The sequence below is a fragment of the Patiria miniata genome, unplaced genomic scaffold, assembly GCF_015706575.1.
Source record: "Patiria miniata isolate m_02_andy unplaced genomic scaffold, ASM1570657v1 HiC_scaffold_1, whole genome shotgun sequence".
Taxonomy (NCBI): domain Eukaryota; kingdom Metazoa; phylum Echinodermata; class Asteroidea; order Valvatida; family Asterinidae; genus Patiria; species Patiria miniata.
In genome coordinates, this window is record NW_024037047.1 from 9,235,299 (window position 1) to 9,250,830 (window position 15,532).

Consider the following 15,532-nt stretch of genomic DNA (forward strand, 5'->3'; position numbering starts at 1 on the left):
AAACAATTCCTGTTTCATTATTCAGAAAATTCATTAAAAAAAAAGCGAGCCCAAATATATAAAAGGTAGATAATTATATTTCGCAGGAAAAACCCAAACAATTTGATTAACAAAAAATTCACACCGTCTGAGGAAATTTACGACTGTGTCAAAGTGGTCAACAGAGGGCGCTACACAGCTGCAAATTCCAACAACCGACCTTGTTCGTTGTTCAGTAAACACTGCATAGAAACGCATTACTTTTCTCCCAGAAATTGCATGAAATACTATTTGAAAGAGTTTCTTTTCAGGGGAGAAGCATTTAGTTCGGGTGAACTACAAAGTACAATTCAGCAAGACGGAATCAGTACAACAGGGTTTGGCTGTGAATGCTTGTTAATTTTACCTCATAAAGTGCATGCAGACTGCAAGTAAGTGCAATATTACTAGTGTGGTTGTGCCCATTCTTGAAAATCACGCAATCTTAAGAATGTGCGCGCATTCTTAAGAATGAGCGCTCATTCTTAAGAACGAGCACGCGTTCTTAAGAATGAGCGCTCATTCTTAAGATTGGGTGGGAATATCATGTGCACAATTTATGAATTTTGCCCAATCTTAACAAACATTGCACGACATAATTATGTTAAATGAATTGTATAGCGGTTAAAAGGGAAACAATTCACATAAAGAGGAAAGAAAATGTGCTATGCTTCTGTACTCGTATAACTACGATAATTTGAATCAAATTAAACCTGTTATTATTGCTTTTTTTCTGCCCACTATGGGAAGTTTTGTAATAACGGAGGACTGGGAACTAGTCTGGGAAGTGCTTTGTTTAGGCTAGACAAGTTACAAGTCCCTGCATGTATCATATGCGTGCCACGAAAAAAAACGATGTCCAGAAGCTGCCAAAATTGCTCTTTTGACTAGATAGAATCCAGCTCTGCGACGTTATGGTGGGATGTGAACAATAAATTGGTGGCAATTTAAATGGGAAATAGCATTAGCACTATGGGATGTCGCAGTATTCATTCTCATTCTTCACATTCTTCATTCTTACGTCCCCCCCCCCCCCCCCCCGCTTTTATTATCCCAAAAATCAGAATTCTTTGCACTAGTATTATTATGTCTCTTAATTTTCCCGGTCCCCCCCCCCCATATTAATACGCCTTTACTTATCATATCCACTCTACTTTTCAGCGCCTTGCGTTGCAACAGTATAATTATTGAGAATCAGTGAACGAGGATTCAGCTAGACTTGCCAAGCACAGCCGGTGCTCGGCATCGACAAGACCGTTATCTTGTCGCGCATTCTCGAGAATGTGCGCTCAATCTGGAAGAGTTATTTTTTGCCAAGATTGAGCAAGGATCCAGTTGCACATTCTCAAGAATGTGCATGCCCATTCTCGAGAATGCGTGATTTTCAAGAATGGGCACAACACATGTAGACTGCAAGTAAGTGCAATACTAGCACTAGCACTGCAGTAGACTAGCGTAGTCCACTACATACACTGCACGTTTTACGCCAAGTTCCACAACACAACTGTTTTCAGCTTTTCAATTCAATGGAGGAGGTTGCCTAAACGGTATTAGGCGTTTGGAAGACAAGCTACCAGCGGAAAATGCCCACTATTCAAGACATAGATCCTGAGGTAGGTTTTTTCCCCACCAGAAAATGGATTATTAATTGATTAATAATTTAAGAAAAACATTAGTCAGCCCTATTTTATATGGAAAGAATGTTGCATCCTGACGCCAATTTTTTCATCATAGACCCCTATATCAACTCATTGAAGGCCAGTTGGTGCAAAAAAAGTTGCAAAGATATGAATTTGGGACTGAGAAACATTTCCAATTATGTTACAAAATACTTAGAAAATATTCTTGATGCTCCGATAGACTTTGTCAGTTTGTGCACAACTGCTGAAATGGCGTCTGGATACTACATTCCTTTCAGCGCATGACTTGTCATGTCAGTCACATCAGTTGTAACTCATGGAACTGCATATTGTAATAAACTTAGCAACATAACCAAAAATTTCCTACTAAAGTTAAAATCCTATCTTCTGTTTCAAACAAATTTCAACATCTTCATTTCTAGGAATCATTTTATTCGGATGATAGTTTTTCTGATAACTCTGACGAGGAACTGCGAGTAGAATCAAGAGGGTCACGTGCAACCCCACTGTCGGTGCGCCCCAAAAGCGCCCCCAAGAGGACGCCGAGGAAAGCAGGGTCAACAAAACCACGTAAGTATTCTCATTGAACTCTGTGTAGGAATTTTACGTGGTTGTATGGACAATTCGTGAGAGCCAACAAAGGGTTTAAGGTAAATTATCTTGCTGGCATTGACTGCCCAACGAAGTAAGGTTTCCACAGATCTGATACCTGTTTCATCTAGTTGTTTCTGGCAGAATAAGCTTTAAAGATAAAATGCTCAATATTGAGGGAATATATTTATTAATCCTGCTCATTTTCCGACAATACTCTCTTTTGATTTATGATTTTTTTGGTACAGCATCGCCTTACCAACAGAGGCCTTCATCAGCCAAACAAAGAGGCAAAAACGCAACATTATCTTCCAGTGGTCCTCAGAAATCATCCAGGGAATTGTGGTTGCAGAGTCTTCGTCTTGGCACCGGAAGTGAGTTAGATCTCGATGACCTTGCTCCAGAAGAAAAAAGAATCAATTCCAAAATTTGACTCAGAATTATGTTCCCCTTTTTTTGGCATAATCGGTCTTTGTGGTAGCTTATTGAAATTTTAAAAGTCAATATTCAGACAGCACTGGACAAATTTAAAAGTTGGCCAATTTCGATACTAGTTTAAAGATCCAGCAATTTTTGGAATTATTTTCGGACTGATTATCTAGATACAAGTACATTTGCACTGGTCCAACGCCTCGAACAAAATTGGAAGATTCAGTGTTCTTGCTGCACAATTCGTAGACTAGATCCAAACCTGACTTGTAGCAAATATGCTTTCCTCTTTGTCCAGATTTAACAGGTAGCGGTCGGAGTAGCAACTACACTGGCAAAGCAGGGACAGCCAATGCAGGCCTGAACAGCTGTAGTGATTATCTCAAGGAAACAGTGTTAGGGATGACGTCCAGAAAGCATCAACGGGGTAACACAGTAGATGGTAAGTAGCAACTGTCAGGCTTTTTTTCGTGAACTTCAAAGTCAAAACTTTCGTTCCCAGTCAGTAGCCTATATTTGTGTCCATACCCATCAGTGTCAGTCATATGTCCTGGAAGAGTTCAGTAATCACTGACATTCACTAAAGTATCTGTGCTTATTGTTTGTCCCTCCTAGAACCCCTGAACAGGAACTCCAAGGGCGTACCGAGCTACAAGCCCAAGGAGGATATGTATGATGACATCTTGGAACTCAAGAAGGTGAGAGGGGAAAGACATCACTGTTATTAGTAACTGTTAAAAAAAACGAGTTGAGGACAAAAAATGTAAGTTGAGGACAAAAAATGCCATTGGGCAATTCTGGCAATTCTTTGGGAGTGAGGGATTTTTTCAAAGATTTTTGGAAGCTTTCCTGAAGATTTTTAATCCTTATGACCATGATGTCATCTCATTATGTTTGTTGACAGCAAAACAACATCTTGAAGGCTGAGAGCGAGCGAATCAAAGCGCGGAACCGGCGACTGGAAGATGAGCACCTCAAGAAAGAGAGGACAATTGAGCAACTTCTTGATCCGACCAAGGTAGGATGAAATGTCAAAAGTCCTGTTATATGAACATTTGCATCCCTCTAGATAAAGATTCAAGATTGTATTGATCGTGAAAAAAAAATGCACGGAAATTATTTTCCTAAGTTGAGAGGAGAAACACTTCACACATATATCTCAAATAGTTATTTTAAAGATTTTGTTTCCTTAATTTTCAGGGTGATGTACGAATGACATTAACGAGCAAGCAACCAGACACTGCAGCCGTAAGTAAAGATTGCCAAATGTCTCCGAAACTTATTCTTGCCAAATTTATTTCTCAGAGATTTTTTTCTTATTCAAACTATTTCTGTTTCTCTACAGAAAATGAACAGTTTGAAGCAGAAGGTTGTCAAACTAGAGATGGTTCTAAAAGACAGGGAGACTGAACTGAGGTAAGGGTCAAAGGTCATGTCGATGCCAAAGGTCAAGTAGAATTGTAGAGGGCAAAGAACATGTTCAGAAATTTATAACATTTGAATATTAATAAATCCTCATCATTTTGTAAGCACATTTCAAAACTCAGTAACTGTTGAAACTCTGTTGCATTGTCGAAACTTTGAAGCCGATCCTTTCTTAATGCGGTCTTTGTTTCCATAGCAACTTGAAGAGCGACTTGAAAACAACAAAGATTGACGAGATGAGAGTTGGCATGGAGGCGTTCTACCAAGAGGTAATAAACAGTTTACCATAAGAATAGACCGGTTTACCGCAAGACTTTAACTAGTTAACCATCAACAAGGAAACTTGAATAAAGAGATTCCTGCATCTGTTGCACAGAAATTGTTAAAACTGTCACATTCTTTAATTTTATGATGTCCTCAACTTCCTATATTATTTTCAATGTATGCAGGTTCAGAGGTTAAGATATCTTCAGTCGCAAGGAATCCGAGAAAACGGCAGGTAATTATTTGAATAATCAAATTATTTAATCATGACAGAAATTGACACTTGGTAAATTTTTATACAAAAGCAAAAACCAGCTGAGTTACAAGCAATATGCATCACATGGCAACTTGGCTGGTAACCGTTTTTTTGCTAAGCAAATAATTCTCTTCTTAATAGCAAATTTACAAGCTTAGGCTGTGTCCTAATTACTTGGCTGCGGCTTTGACACATTGACACATGTGTAATTTCAAGTCGTAGCCAAGTTAATCGGACACGGCCTTAGCTCCATGTTAGTAACTCCTGGAATGAAACAGACCCTGATGTGGCTGTTTCCATTTTACTTGGCTACGACTTGCAATTACACATGTGCCTATGGAAGCGGCTGCAGCCACATCCCATAAACACAACTAGCCGTTTTGTATATTGGCCGCAACATATTTGAAGAGAAAATGTTAATTTTTCTAATCCAAGGTCGCCCTCGAGGCCAAACACAGCCGAGAAAGACCCCAACAGCACGGCCAAGCTGAAAGCCTTGAATGCAACTATCCTGAGACTGACGGAGAGCAACCAGCGGCTGCAGAGCGAGAACAAACTACTCAAGCAGGACCTGGAGAGGGCGCTAGACGAGGCCATGTCGGACCTGGGCGACACGCCTCGGGCCAAGAAGCGAAGGGATAGGAAGAGAGGTGGGGCAAACCAGAAATACAAACAATCTGTCTCTACTTTGTTTCTGGAGGTTGGAGGTTCAAATCCCGCTGCAGTCATTTTTTTTTACCTAATATTAATTAACATATCCCTAACTCCCCTAGGATATGTGAAAAACCAAATTAGAACTGGAGATTCTGTGAGGGTTCAAAGTTAACCTTTTGATTAAAAGTGACCCTATGGACTATTGCATCCTGTTTGATATAGATCTTGTAACTTAATGACCTAAATTTGTGTATTCAAGTTACTTAAAGATGTTTTTTCCAAACTTATTTTTTCAAATACAGACTATGAAGACATGAATAGGAAAGAGCTGCTGACTGCAGTATTGGACCTAGAAGATGTAAGTTGCAATTGTTTTTTTGTTGCTTGGTCTATTTTTTTTATTCTTGATTGAAAGACGTTTTTTACGGTGTAAAAACTCACAAATCCAACTTTATATTCTGTTGATATTTTTTTTTCTTTTTCGGCTACAATGCAGCAAGTCGCCAAACTGGAAGGCAAGACCACCTCTAACTCCTCGCGTCGCTCGGAAATGCCGGAGAAGATTGAGTTAAGCGGTACCTTGGCAGACCGGCTAGATCAGCTGGACAAACGAGAAACGGAGCTCTTGGGAGACAAGGTGAAGCTGGAGAAAGATTGCAACAGGCTGAAGGATGACAAGGCTAAACTCAGACAAAGGGTGGATGAGCTAGAGTGAGTTGTATCTTTATACAAAAGTCAGGAAGCATATCACAATTTTTAAATTTGCCATGAGATCAGTTTTATGCAGCAGGCCATAAAAAGCAATTCACGACCAGCACAATTTGGTCTCTAACATCACAGGTAGCCAGTTATACTGAAAAATTGTAGTAAAGTCTCTTGCCCAAGAACAAACTTGTCGCTACCCTCACAGGTACCAAGGTATACTACTGGGTAAATTAAGGAAAGACGAGATTGTTAAATTTACGGGCATTACATGGATGAGAGCGGCACAGGACAGGACCAATTGGCACCAGCTTTGGGAGGCCTTCGCCTCGCAGTGGGCAGATAACATCTGAGAATGATAATGATGATGATGAAATCAAGGAAATTGTAGTAACATGTCTTGCCACTCCTCTGCACATTTTTTTTCTCTTTCCAGAGACGAGATTCAAGTCCTTAAGAAGGAACTCTCTGAGTCTGCATCCAAAGACAAAGACCGACGACGTTCCTTGCAGCGACGTTCCAGTTCTGACTCCCTACACAGCTCTCGTTCCCAGAAACGCCAGCATCAGAAGCAGAGAGAAGAAGAGGAATGGATCAGGGAGCGAGACCGAAGGGTGGAAGAGTTCCGTAAAAACCGCTCGGCACGCAACATCCAGAAGAACTGGAAGGCCCATCAAAAGAGGGTTAGCATGGATTCCTTTCGGCTGAAGTTTCATTACTAGAAATCCAACATTGAGCCCAACATCATGGAGTTTTTCTTTGTAAATCTCACTGTACTTTTTATTTTTATTTCAGGCTGTGGATGAAGATGAAATGGATGATGTAAGTTGAAGCTTTAATCGCAGAAAGGTCACTTTCTAACACTTTGTTTCTTTTTATTTAACTGCATTTCATATCAAAACATCTGAATAAAAATTTATTCAGTATTCAATAATGCATGAAAAAAAATCAAATCAAATATTTAGCAGAATTTTTCAATCAAAGATTGTGTGACTAACTATTTTTTTTGGCTAATTTTCTCCCACCAGGCCGCCGTAATGATCCAATCAGCTGTGCGAGGCCACATGGGACGCAAGGAGCAGATGAGGCAGCAGGATACCAAGCGTCGCCGTAGCAACCGGAGCGTGTATAGCGACGACGAGGATGAGGATAGCGAGATGGATGATGCAGCGTTGACCATCCAATCAGCAGTGAGAGGTCACATGTCACGCAAGGACTACATGAAGAAAACGTTAGTAGAGTTTTAGTAATTTTAATCTGAAGGAATAACACAAAAGGAGCCAATTTGCTTGATTTACTACAAAGCAAACACTACAGTCACAAATTTGCATTTGGCGGTACATCATTGGAAAAGTTGACATCCATTGGTAGACGCTGCCATTTCTGTTTTCATTTGACTTGGGTCATCTGTTACCAGTCTGGGTCACATATGAAAGTTAGGGTATTTTTCCTTTAAATCCTGAAGTGATTTTTTATTTCTTTTGGCTTCCAGGAGTGACGATTCAGCGTCGGAGAGAGAAGAGCGTCGATCATCCAGGTCACGGTCAGGGTCACGACACAGCAGATACAATGGCAATAGTAAGCTTACTAGATGACTAGATTACCAGATTGCTAATTAACTAGATTACTAGTTAACTAGATTACTGGAGTACTAGATTACTGGAGTACTAGATAACTAGATTACTAGATTACTAAATAACTAAATAAATAGATTACTCAATTGCAAGTCAACCACATTGCTAAGGGACTTCATTGCTAGTCAACTAGATAGCTACTTGTTATCCGAATGCTAGATTACAATATAGCTAAATTACCAGATTACTAGATTGCTTGTTTTCTTAGTTACTAGATTGCTAGATCGATAAATCCGTAAATTTACAAATTACTTGATTTTTAGGTCACAAAGTATGGACTTTAGCTCCAACAATTTCTAAACAAGTTTCAATTTCATTTTTTCCTCTCAGTTTCTTCAAGGGCAGTGTCAGAGATTGAGGAGGACATCGTGGATTCAGACGACGACAGCATTGTGATTGGAGGAAGCACAGCCAATCTGAGGATGTCGTCCAATCAGAGCTCTCGAACTACATCAGGTAATTGTTACAATAAATGTTTCTGAGGCACAAATCTTTTCCTGTTACGTCCTTCACAAAGAGATCCTTGCTTTTTATATGGTCCTCTTCGTTATCAATAATCTATGATAAGTAATGTTTAATTTTATTTCTTTATTTTGTTCTCCACAGCTAGGAAAGATCGTGAGGTAAGATGGACCTTTCTTTTCTTAGAAACTCATAAAATTCATCATAAATCTCACTTATATTATCATGCCAGTGTTTATTTGTCACTCAATAGTTTGCTGTGAAAACTGGATATTTACTTCTCTTTATGGTTCAGGAAAATTAACATGCTGACCGTGTTCTTCATATCTTTTCATTTTCCCAGTAATTTTCAACTATTTTATCATATTTCATGAGCAGACTTTGAATAAATTTCACTGCTTAAAGCCATTGGTTTCTGGATGTGTTGTGCTCAAAACCTCACCCACCCGCCTTTTGTAAAATATTGAATCCGCCACTGGTAATTAAAAGCTGTGGTGTACTAACAACACCTGTAAATCTTTCTTTCACCTCATGACCATAACTAACCATCACTCGTCCTCACTCCTTACACCTCACATCATGTGTGCGTCACCCTCGGTCATCACTGGTCACCAGCCTGCCTCTAGGGGGCGCCCTCCGACAGGCAAGTCGCGCCTCTCACCACGCAAGGGCAGCGGGGACAGCGAAGAGGAAACGAGTAGCAGGAAGGGGCGCTCTAACAAGGCTAAGAAAGGCATTTTCTTCTGAGTGGGCCATCGGGAAGTTTTAACCCTCTAAACACTAGTTCTGGGATTTCTCATTTAAGAAAATGTAAGGAATTTCATGGGACGTATCACAAATTGAAAAAATAAGGAAAGTATAGACTTCTTAGGTGTTACTTTCTAGGGTTTGATGGAGGGGATAACAGTCCTCATAAAAGAAATCAAAATTTGTTGGATGAATTCAGCTCAAATCTGGAAACGTTTGGTTGAAATATTGTTTTGAAGTATCTGTAAATCTTGTTTTGCTGTGTACTGTAAATAGTCATGCCATGCCATCATGAACATACTCATCGCAGAATTTCCAAATTTCATTCTATCCTGTTATTTATTTTTTGAGAACCGTGTGTGTGTGAAATAGTGGAGGGGGGATTTAATGAAGAACTCTTTATTGAAAAGTAAAAAAGGTACAAGTTACTCCAACAGTACCTGCCAGTCTTTTTTAACAGGTGCCATCCAGTTCACCAAACCTAACGTAGCACCTAAGATTTACACACAAATACATTTTCTCGGTCATGCCACAGAATGACGTAGCTTGTGCACTAAGTCCCTGGACAATCCATCACTTTGTCGTGGAGCAAGACTATTGTATTTGTCACTTCATGATGTACATTCCATGGAAAATTTAATAGTTGCAAAAATGACCGAGCGTGTGACAAGTGTCTAATTTAATCATAATGTTTTAACAATGTTTGTGTCTTAAATTGATGGCTTGTGAACCATTGCAGAGTCCCATAATGAGATTGGGAAGTCGTCATAGTAGCCGTGCAGGCAGCCGATCCAGCACACCACGGATTGCACCGAGCGTTGCCAATGACGACGATCATGATAGTGATGATTTTGTAATGGGAGGCAAATAAAATCTTGAAAGATGATTTTTAAGGTTTGCTTGTGGATGGTGATATGGGATTTAAAATAAGATCTTTGTGGGATATGTCTAGAAGCCAACTCTGTAATACCAACTCTATTTTACATCACACATTGTCACAAAGTATTGTCTTTAGGGTCTTAATGACCTTATGATTGGGAGAATGTTTCATTTTAATGCAAGAGGTTCTTAATGGGGCAGTTTGCAATACAGTGTCTCCGAGCGTTTGTCTTGAAGAGGCAATTTTTCAACTTAACTGTTGATTTGTTTTCATCTGCTATTCGTCAGTTAATCATTCACCCATTATTGTTTATGTTTATTACCACAAACACAGAAATTTAATATTCGCAGATAAAAAAATCCACCTTAAATAATCCCCGTCCCAAAAAGCTAAATATATATCTCAATAAAAAATTAATCATTTTTTAATACAATAAACACTTAACCCTCTAAGTATTTTTTTTATTAATTGTACAAAGATATTTGTTTTTGGTAAGGGTAAAAAATGGCAAATTCTTTGTTTATTTTTTCCAGAGTCTTTTGTTCAAAGATTTGTAGCGTGTGCGTGTAAATAAATCCTTCAGGGGTTAATTTGTTGACGTCTTAGAATGTTTATGCAGTGTGATGGTCAAGTAAAACACTTTTGACAACTTGTGAATATTACAAGGTATTTTTGTTTTTCGGGTAGTATTTGTATATTTCTGCAATAAACTGTGTGTTTTGGGTGATGTAGCTAGGATGATAAAACTAAGTACATGTATGTGGGATAGATAGCATCAAAAGTGTGATTTGCAAATGTGCCTTCAATCCGATTGTAAATAATTCTAAAAGTATTCCATCGAGGTGATTTTGACTTGTCATTAATATTGATGAACTTATTGAAAGGTAAAGCAATGCTTTATATGTGGATGTATTTTCACTGCCAGCCAATAGTTTTTTGTTCTAAGTATTATATATGAAGTGAATATTTCTTCATGCCTTTGGTATTCTCCACGCAGTCAAAGTAGAAAACAAAATGAGCACCAGTTTTGACCAAAATATCTTTCATTTGTTGAAGTGTACATTGTAGTAAGATTCAGTCAATCTAGGCTGTTGGCAAAATGTCTTGGATAGTAGAATAAATCAATCGTAGCTATCAATTGAAACTTGGTAAAATCCAGCTAAAACACCGTAGGCTGATTATTCAAAACCATTATGAATGTTGAGACAATTCTGTCTTTCTCAAAATGAAACAAATGTCCACTTCAGAATTCACATGTAGAACTGTCTAAGCCAGCAGCAGTTTGTTAGCGCAATTAACTTTTTCTTGTAGAAAATATGCAAGGCATACGGGTGAACTAATTTCTTTGTTTTGGAATAAAAATGAATGTCTAAAAGTAAAACAGTTTGTAATTTTGTGTATTTTTGATAACTTTTAATTTTCATACCACACTTGGCAAAAATATGAAGAATCCCAACTACATCTGATTTGATAGACAGACGTCTCCAGTTTAAAACAGCATCAAACATATTTTTTTCTTTTATTAAAAGGTAAAACTTCAAGCTTAGAGCCTTCAAAGAAATCAAATAATAAATTAAAATTGCTCAACTGTATTTACAAAATCAACATCATTTTTAACAGGTTTGAAACTCTTGTGTATATTTTCTTTAACTGAAATTTGTACCATTTGGAGTTTGTGTTTTTCCAATCTGCAAACATAACCAATTATAATATGGAGAAATATAAACCCAACCTGTTGAAACTTTGGCTCCGTAGAGATGTTAAGAGCGAAGACGGAAACCTAAACACTGTCCTCACCAAACACAACTTTATGGCTTAAAGCCAGTTTATCACAGGATTACAAAATGTTTCTCTTCAAATGTTAGCTTTGGTTTGTGAATTATGAGCTCCTCAACTTTAATTATTTTTAACAACTGCAAAACTAAGAAATATCAAGAAAATGCAGGCATCTTGGCTTCAGAATTTTCACACACTTTCAAAATCTTTGGGCAGAATACCACACAAGCATGCATCAATATGCACACAAATCAAAAAGATCTTACACATTATCAGCAGATGCAGGCCACATAGCATTCCCACAGTAGCTATTATTTTAGTTTTGTGGAAATGTCTTGATTTCTTAAAACTCTAACCTACGAGGCAGGAAGGCAAGAAGTTAAACAAACTCTATCTGAATCACACTACATACACTAGTATGCCAATTTTTTTTACCAGTTCTCTTAAATGTATCTGTAGAGCAATTCCGTAAAATGATGTACATGTAGGGATTTGTTAAGATGGTGGTACTTTAGTGTGGATCTGTAATTACTTTCTACTCATTTGATGTCACATTATTAGTGATGTATCACATTCACTTTTCCAACAGCAGCTCATTAAAGTGTCTGACATGTACATCCAAATTTATGAAATTGCTCAGCAGCAGAAAAAAAAGAAACCAATACAAAAGGTTGAAGATGATTTTTTTCCTCAAAATTGGGTTGGTTCAAAGTAATCGAAAATTCCAGTGGAAGAAATAAAAAGAAATAATTGCTTGGATTGGTGATTCCTCAATGAGAAACTAAGTCATGACAAGATTTTCTAGACTGAACAAGATGGAGGGAAAAACCAACTTTTTCGAAATGAAAATTGAACGAGTTTGACTGAAATGGAGAATTATACATTTCTTTGATGCGGGCTGCCACTTGCTCACAGCAAAGCTGACATCTTTGTAAGTTCCCAACAATGTTCATCAGAGTATCACCTATTGAAGCCGATGGACTCCAAACCTGGAAGTTACGAGATGGAAAGAATTAAAGATTTTTTAATTTTATTACATTTCTAAGATTAATTTCACTGCAAAGAAAATTTAACTAACCTGAGCACTAGCAACTTGATCACAGGTCTTACCGATTTTGTTAACATCTCGCCACGCCCACGCGATGCAGTAATGATCCATCAGCTGCTGTAACGGCTCCCTCTCATCCATAAACTCCAATCGCTCGATGCGATGAAGATCATCCGCGGGTAGACTGCGATAGACCGACATCATATCCATGGCTGCGGCGCCCTCCCAGCCGTTGCTCAGAAACCGCGCTTTCTGTAGTCAGACAAAAACAAAAAACGGTCACTGTTTATATAGCTGCGGATGTTTTTGAAATCACGGCTTCATGTCTGGCTTTGACTTCAGGAGATTTAGCCCTTGGCTTTACAGACTCTGGCTCAATATGGAAGCACAGCTTGAGAAGAAACCACAGAGTTTCAAAAACACCCTTTTAAGGCAGTGAGCAGTATTTGTATTTGTTGAGGGGATACCAAGTCCATACCTGTGTCTCTAAGCTCTGGCAAGCTTCCACGCCAGCCAAGGCGCAGGTCCTCTTCCGTAGATTCTCCACCATGACGTGACCGAAGCGATCGCCCATGTTGACTGGCTCGTAGTTAAGGATCAAGGCGGAGCTGAAGTTGGTTCCCGCCCACTTCACCAAGCTGTTGGACTTGTCCAGGGGCATGTAGACAAGCACGCACTCACTTAGGAACAGAGTGGGTTTACTGGGTGGGGCAATCAGAAAAATAACACGGTTAACATTTAGGCCTAAAAGTTGGCACCGCGTATTTCCATTTTCAATACAACAATCACAACTTACTTTTTATCCAGTCCAACTTGGCCAAGTTTCTCCTCAACCTGTTTCAAGTCTCTCATGTCCGCCCACATGATGTGATAATGTGTTGAGCGCAGCTCTGCATCTTCTGTTAACAACACATGCATATTCATAAATTAGAATCGAATTCTGTTACAAGAGTTGGGTATGAAAATATTTTATAAAAGCACATTCTGTTCTACTTGATATATTTTCCACTGCTCACCAATCACCACTGGTTCCGACCCGTGACTGGCTTGAACCGGTTCCAACAGCTTGGATCTGGTTCTGATCATGTGACACTTGCGGCTGGTGACTGCCCGCATGTCCAGCTCCACAAAGACATCAGCCAACAATCCCTCATCCTACGTGCAAATAAATATAAAATCAGAATTTCATTTTAAGGGGACTACAAAAACAATCTTCATATTATACAAACATATGTTGTGCGATATCCAAAACTCTGAATTGAACTCTGAGTTGTTTTTCTTAACATCTTTGACAGAGGGGGATTGTATCTGTAAAGAGAATTTTCGTGGCACCAACTTTTCAGTTTCAGAATTTTTTGGAAAAATAATTCTGAACTGGAAAACTAAATTTGAATCTAAAGTCTTCTTTATTATTTGTAGCAAATTACATATTAATTTGAGAAACACAATTTCTGGCACCGTTTCTATCCATACTGCTGTGACACAAGGCAAAGTGAGACTAGCAGGCCAACAGTCACCTGAGATGGTCTACAAGTTACCTTGAGAAGCCAGAAGTTGGTGTCGAACCCGGCACCCAGGTTGACAATCTGACAGGCACAGTGCGTCAGCTTCAAAAACTGCCTCATGAGACTCCGAAGGCCCTCCGTTCTTGCATAGTAACCTGTTGGAGAGTTGGCTATTTACGTTTAAAAGCTCAAGTTCCCTGATTTTTTAGACTGGCTGGCCATAGTACTTCAAGTAGCAAGGCACTGGAACAATCAAAACTCTTCAACAGTCTAGTGAAAATCTGACTTGATGACTTTAAAAAAAAAGGTAAAGTAATTGTAAATTTGTAGCTACCTCTGTTGATCTCTGGTGCTTTTCTCTCCCCGGCCTTGACAAGAAATTGGATGTACGGGTCCTTCCAGTACCCTTGTTGGACTGCAAAGCTAATCATGTTGAAAGAGTGACGGGTAGAATGTTGATTGTTGGACATAAAAAGAAAATCAAAATATAATCACAATAGTCAAAAAGGCAAGCTTTTATAATAATCCCCCACTGAAGAATGTTGGGAACCGAATCGGAAAGAATGTAGTAAATAGTATCCAGGGGCCACTTCAGCAGTTGTGTACAAAGTCTATGGAGAGTCAAGAAAAAAACAAAATTGAAATACTTCTCAGTCCCAGATTCATGTCTTTTCAACATTTTTTGCAATGACTGACCTTTATTAGGTGAGATGATATATGAAGAAAAAAATGGCATCAGGTGCAACATTCTTTGGTCGAAAGAACCATGGAGGAAGGACCACAAAAGAAGTAAGAACATTGCAACCTGATGCCACTTTTTTTTTTTTTTAATAATATTAATGTAGTACTAAGGAGAAGATTAGTGCATGTACTATAAACCACAACACAATTTGACAGGACTTTGCCACTTTCATGACTTTCGACTTCGATTTAGTTTGTACAAATTTTAATACACACTAAATCTTATTCAGGACGCCTTTTCTGTATTCTCTGACTGAGCATTGCATTCCCAAAACAGCTACACATTGTTGTACACGAGTAGTTACGGTAAGGGGCGCAAATTACGGGTAAACTGCATGACTGAACAGAGGCTGACTAATGTAATAACGGTTAACCGTTATGCTTTAGATGAATCCCTTTAGATCATAGTCGTGAAGTTCCAAATTACCGTTTGCACATCGCAGCGTCGTCATTTGTAGCGTAAATGGCATCGTCTCCCATGTTGTTAAACAATCTAAATTGATTTCTTTAATGTCGAGTATCAAGAACTATAATCGGGATATAATTATCAATCGTAATTTGATAAACACTCCGAAAAAATGGAATTATTTTGCGCCGCAAACTGTCCACTAACTGTTGCACGAAATCCGTTCAATGGGGGCCGCCATGTTTTTTTTCTGCAGCACGTTAAGTTGAAATGGCGCCCTCATTTTTTTATTTTTAATTAATTAAAAATCCATATACACAGTAAAAAACGCACGACGCCCTCAATAGTTCGAAT

General features: G+C 38.7%; 2 protein-coding genes across 5 annotated transcripts; one reads left to right on the plus strand and one right to left on the minus strand.

Moving 5' to 3' along the window:
* Positions 1–171: 171 nt before the first annotated feature.
* On the plus strand, positions 172–11,083 carry LOC119722244 (IQ domain-containing protein E-like). Of its 4 annotated transcripts, none has more exons than XM_038192289.1 (21): positions 172–410; positions 1,533–1,631; positions 2,081–2,228; positions 2,498–2,623; positions 2,977–3,120; positions 3,294–3,376; positions 3,583–3,696; positions 3,879–3,926; positions 4,024–4,094; positions 4,300–4,372; positions 4,553–4,602; positions 5,059–5,273; positions 5,580–5,635; positions 5,774–5,988; positions 6,416–6,662; positions 6,775–6,801; positions 7,008–7,210; positions 7,472–7,557; positions 7,944–8,069; positions 8,220–8,236; positions 9,562–11,083. In XM_038192289.1, the coding sequence occupies exons 2-21, from the start codon at positions 1,602–1,604 to the stop codon at positions 9,691–9,693; spliced, it is 2,211 nt and encodes a 736-aa protein (XP_038048217.1). In that variant the 5' UTR covers positions 172–410; positions 1,533–1,601; the 3' UTR covers positions 9,694–11,083. The 4 variants fall into 4 exon arrangements, with proteins under 4 accessions (XP_038048217.1, XP_038048230.1, XP_038048238.1 ...); XM_038192302.1 differs by having other exon boundaries at positions 172–356; XM_038192310.1 differs by lacking the exon at positions 9,562–11,083 and adding an exon at positions 8,691–9,555.
* Positions 11,084–11,100: 17 nt separating this feature from the next.
* On the minus strand, positions 11,101–15,450 carry LOC119722275 (leucine carboxyl methyltransferase 1-like). Its single transcript, XM_038192320.1, has 8 exons — positions 15,200–15,450; positions 14,366–14,454; positions 14,065–14,186; positions 13,543–13,681; positions 13,323–13,425; positions 13,005–13,227; positions 12,589–12,778; positions 11,101–12,467 (listed from the first exon to the last, which is right to left on the minus strand). Exons 1-8 carry the CDS (start codon positions 15,250–15,252, stop codon positions 12,439–12,441), a joined length of 948 nt encoding a protein of 315 aa, XP_038048248.1. The 5' UTR covers positions 15,253–15,450; the 3' UTR covers positions 11,101–12,438.
* Positions 15,451–15,532: the final 82 nt, after the last annotated feature.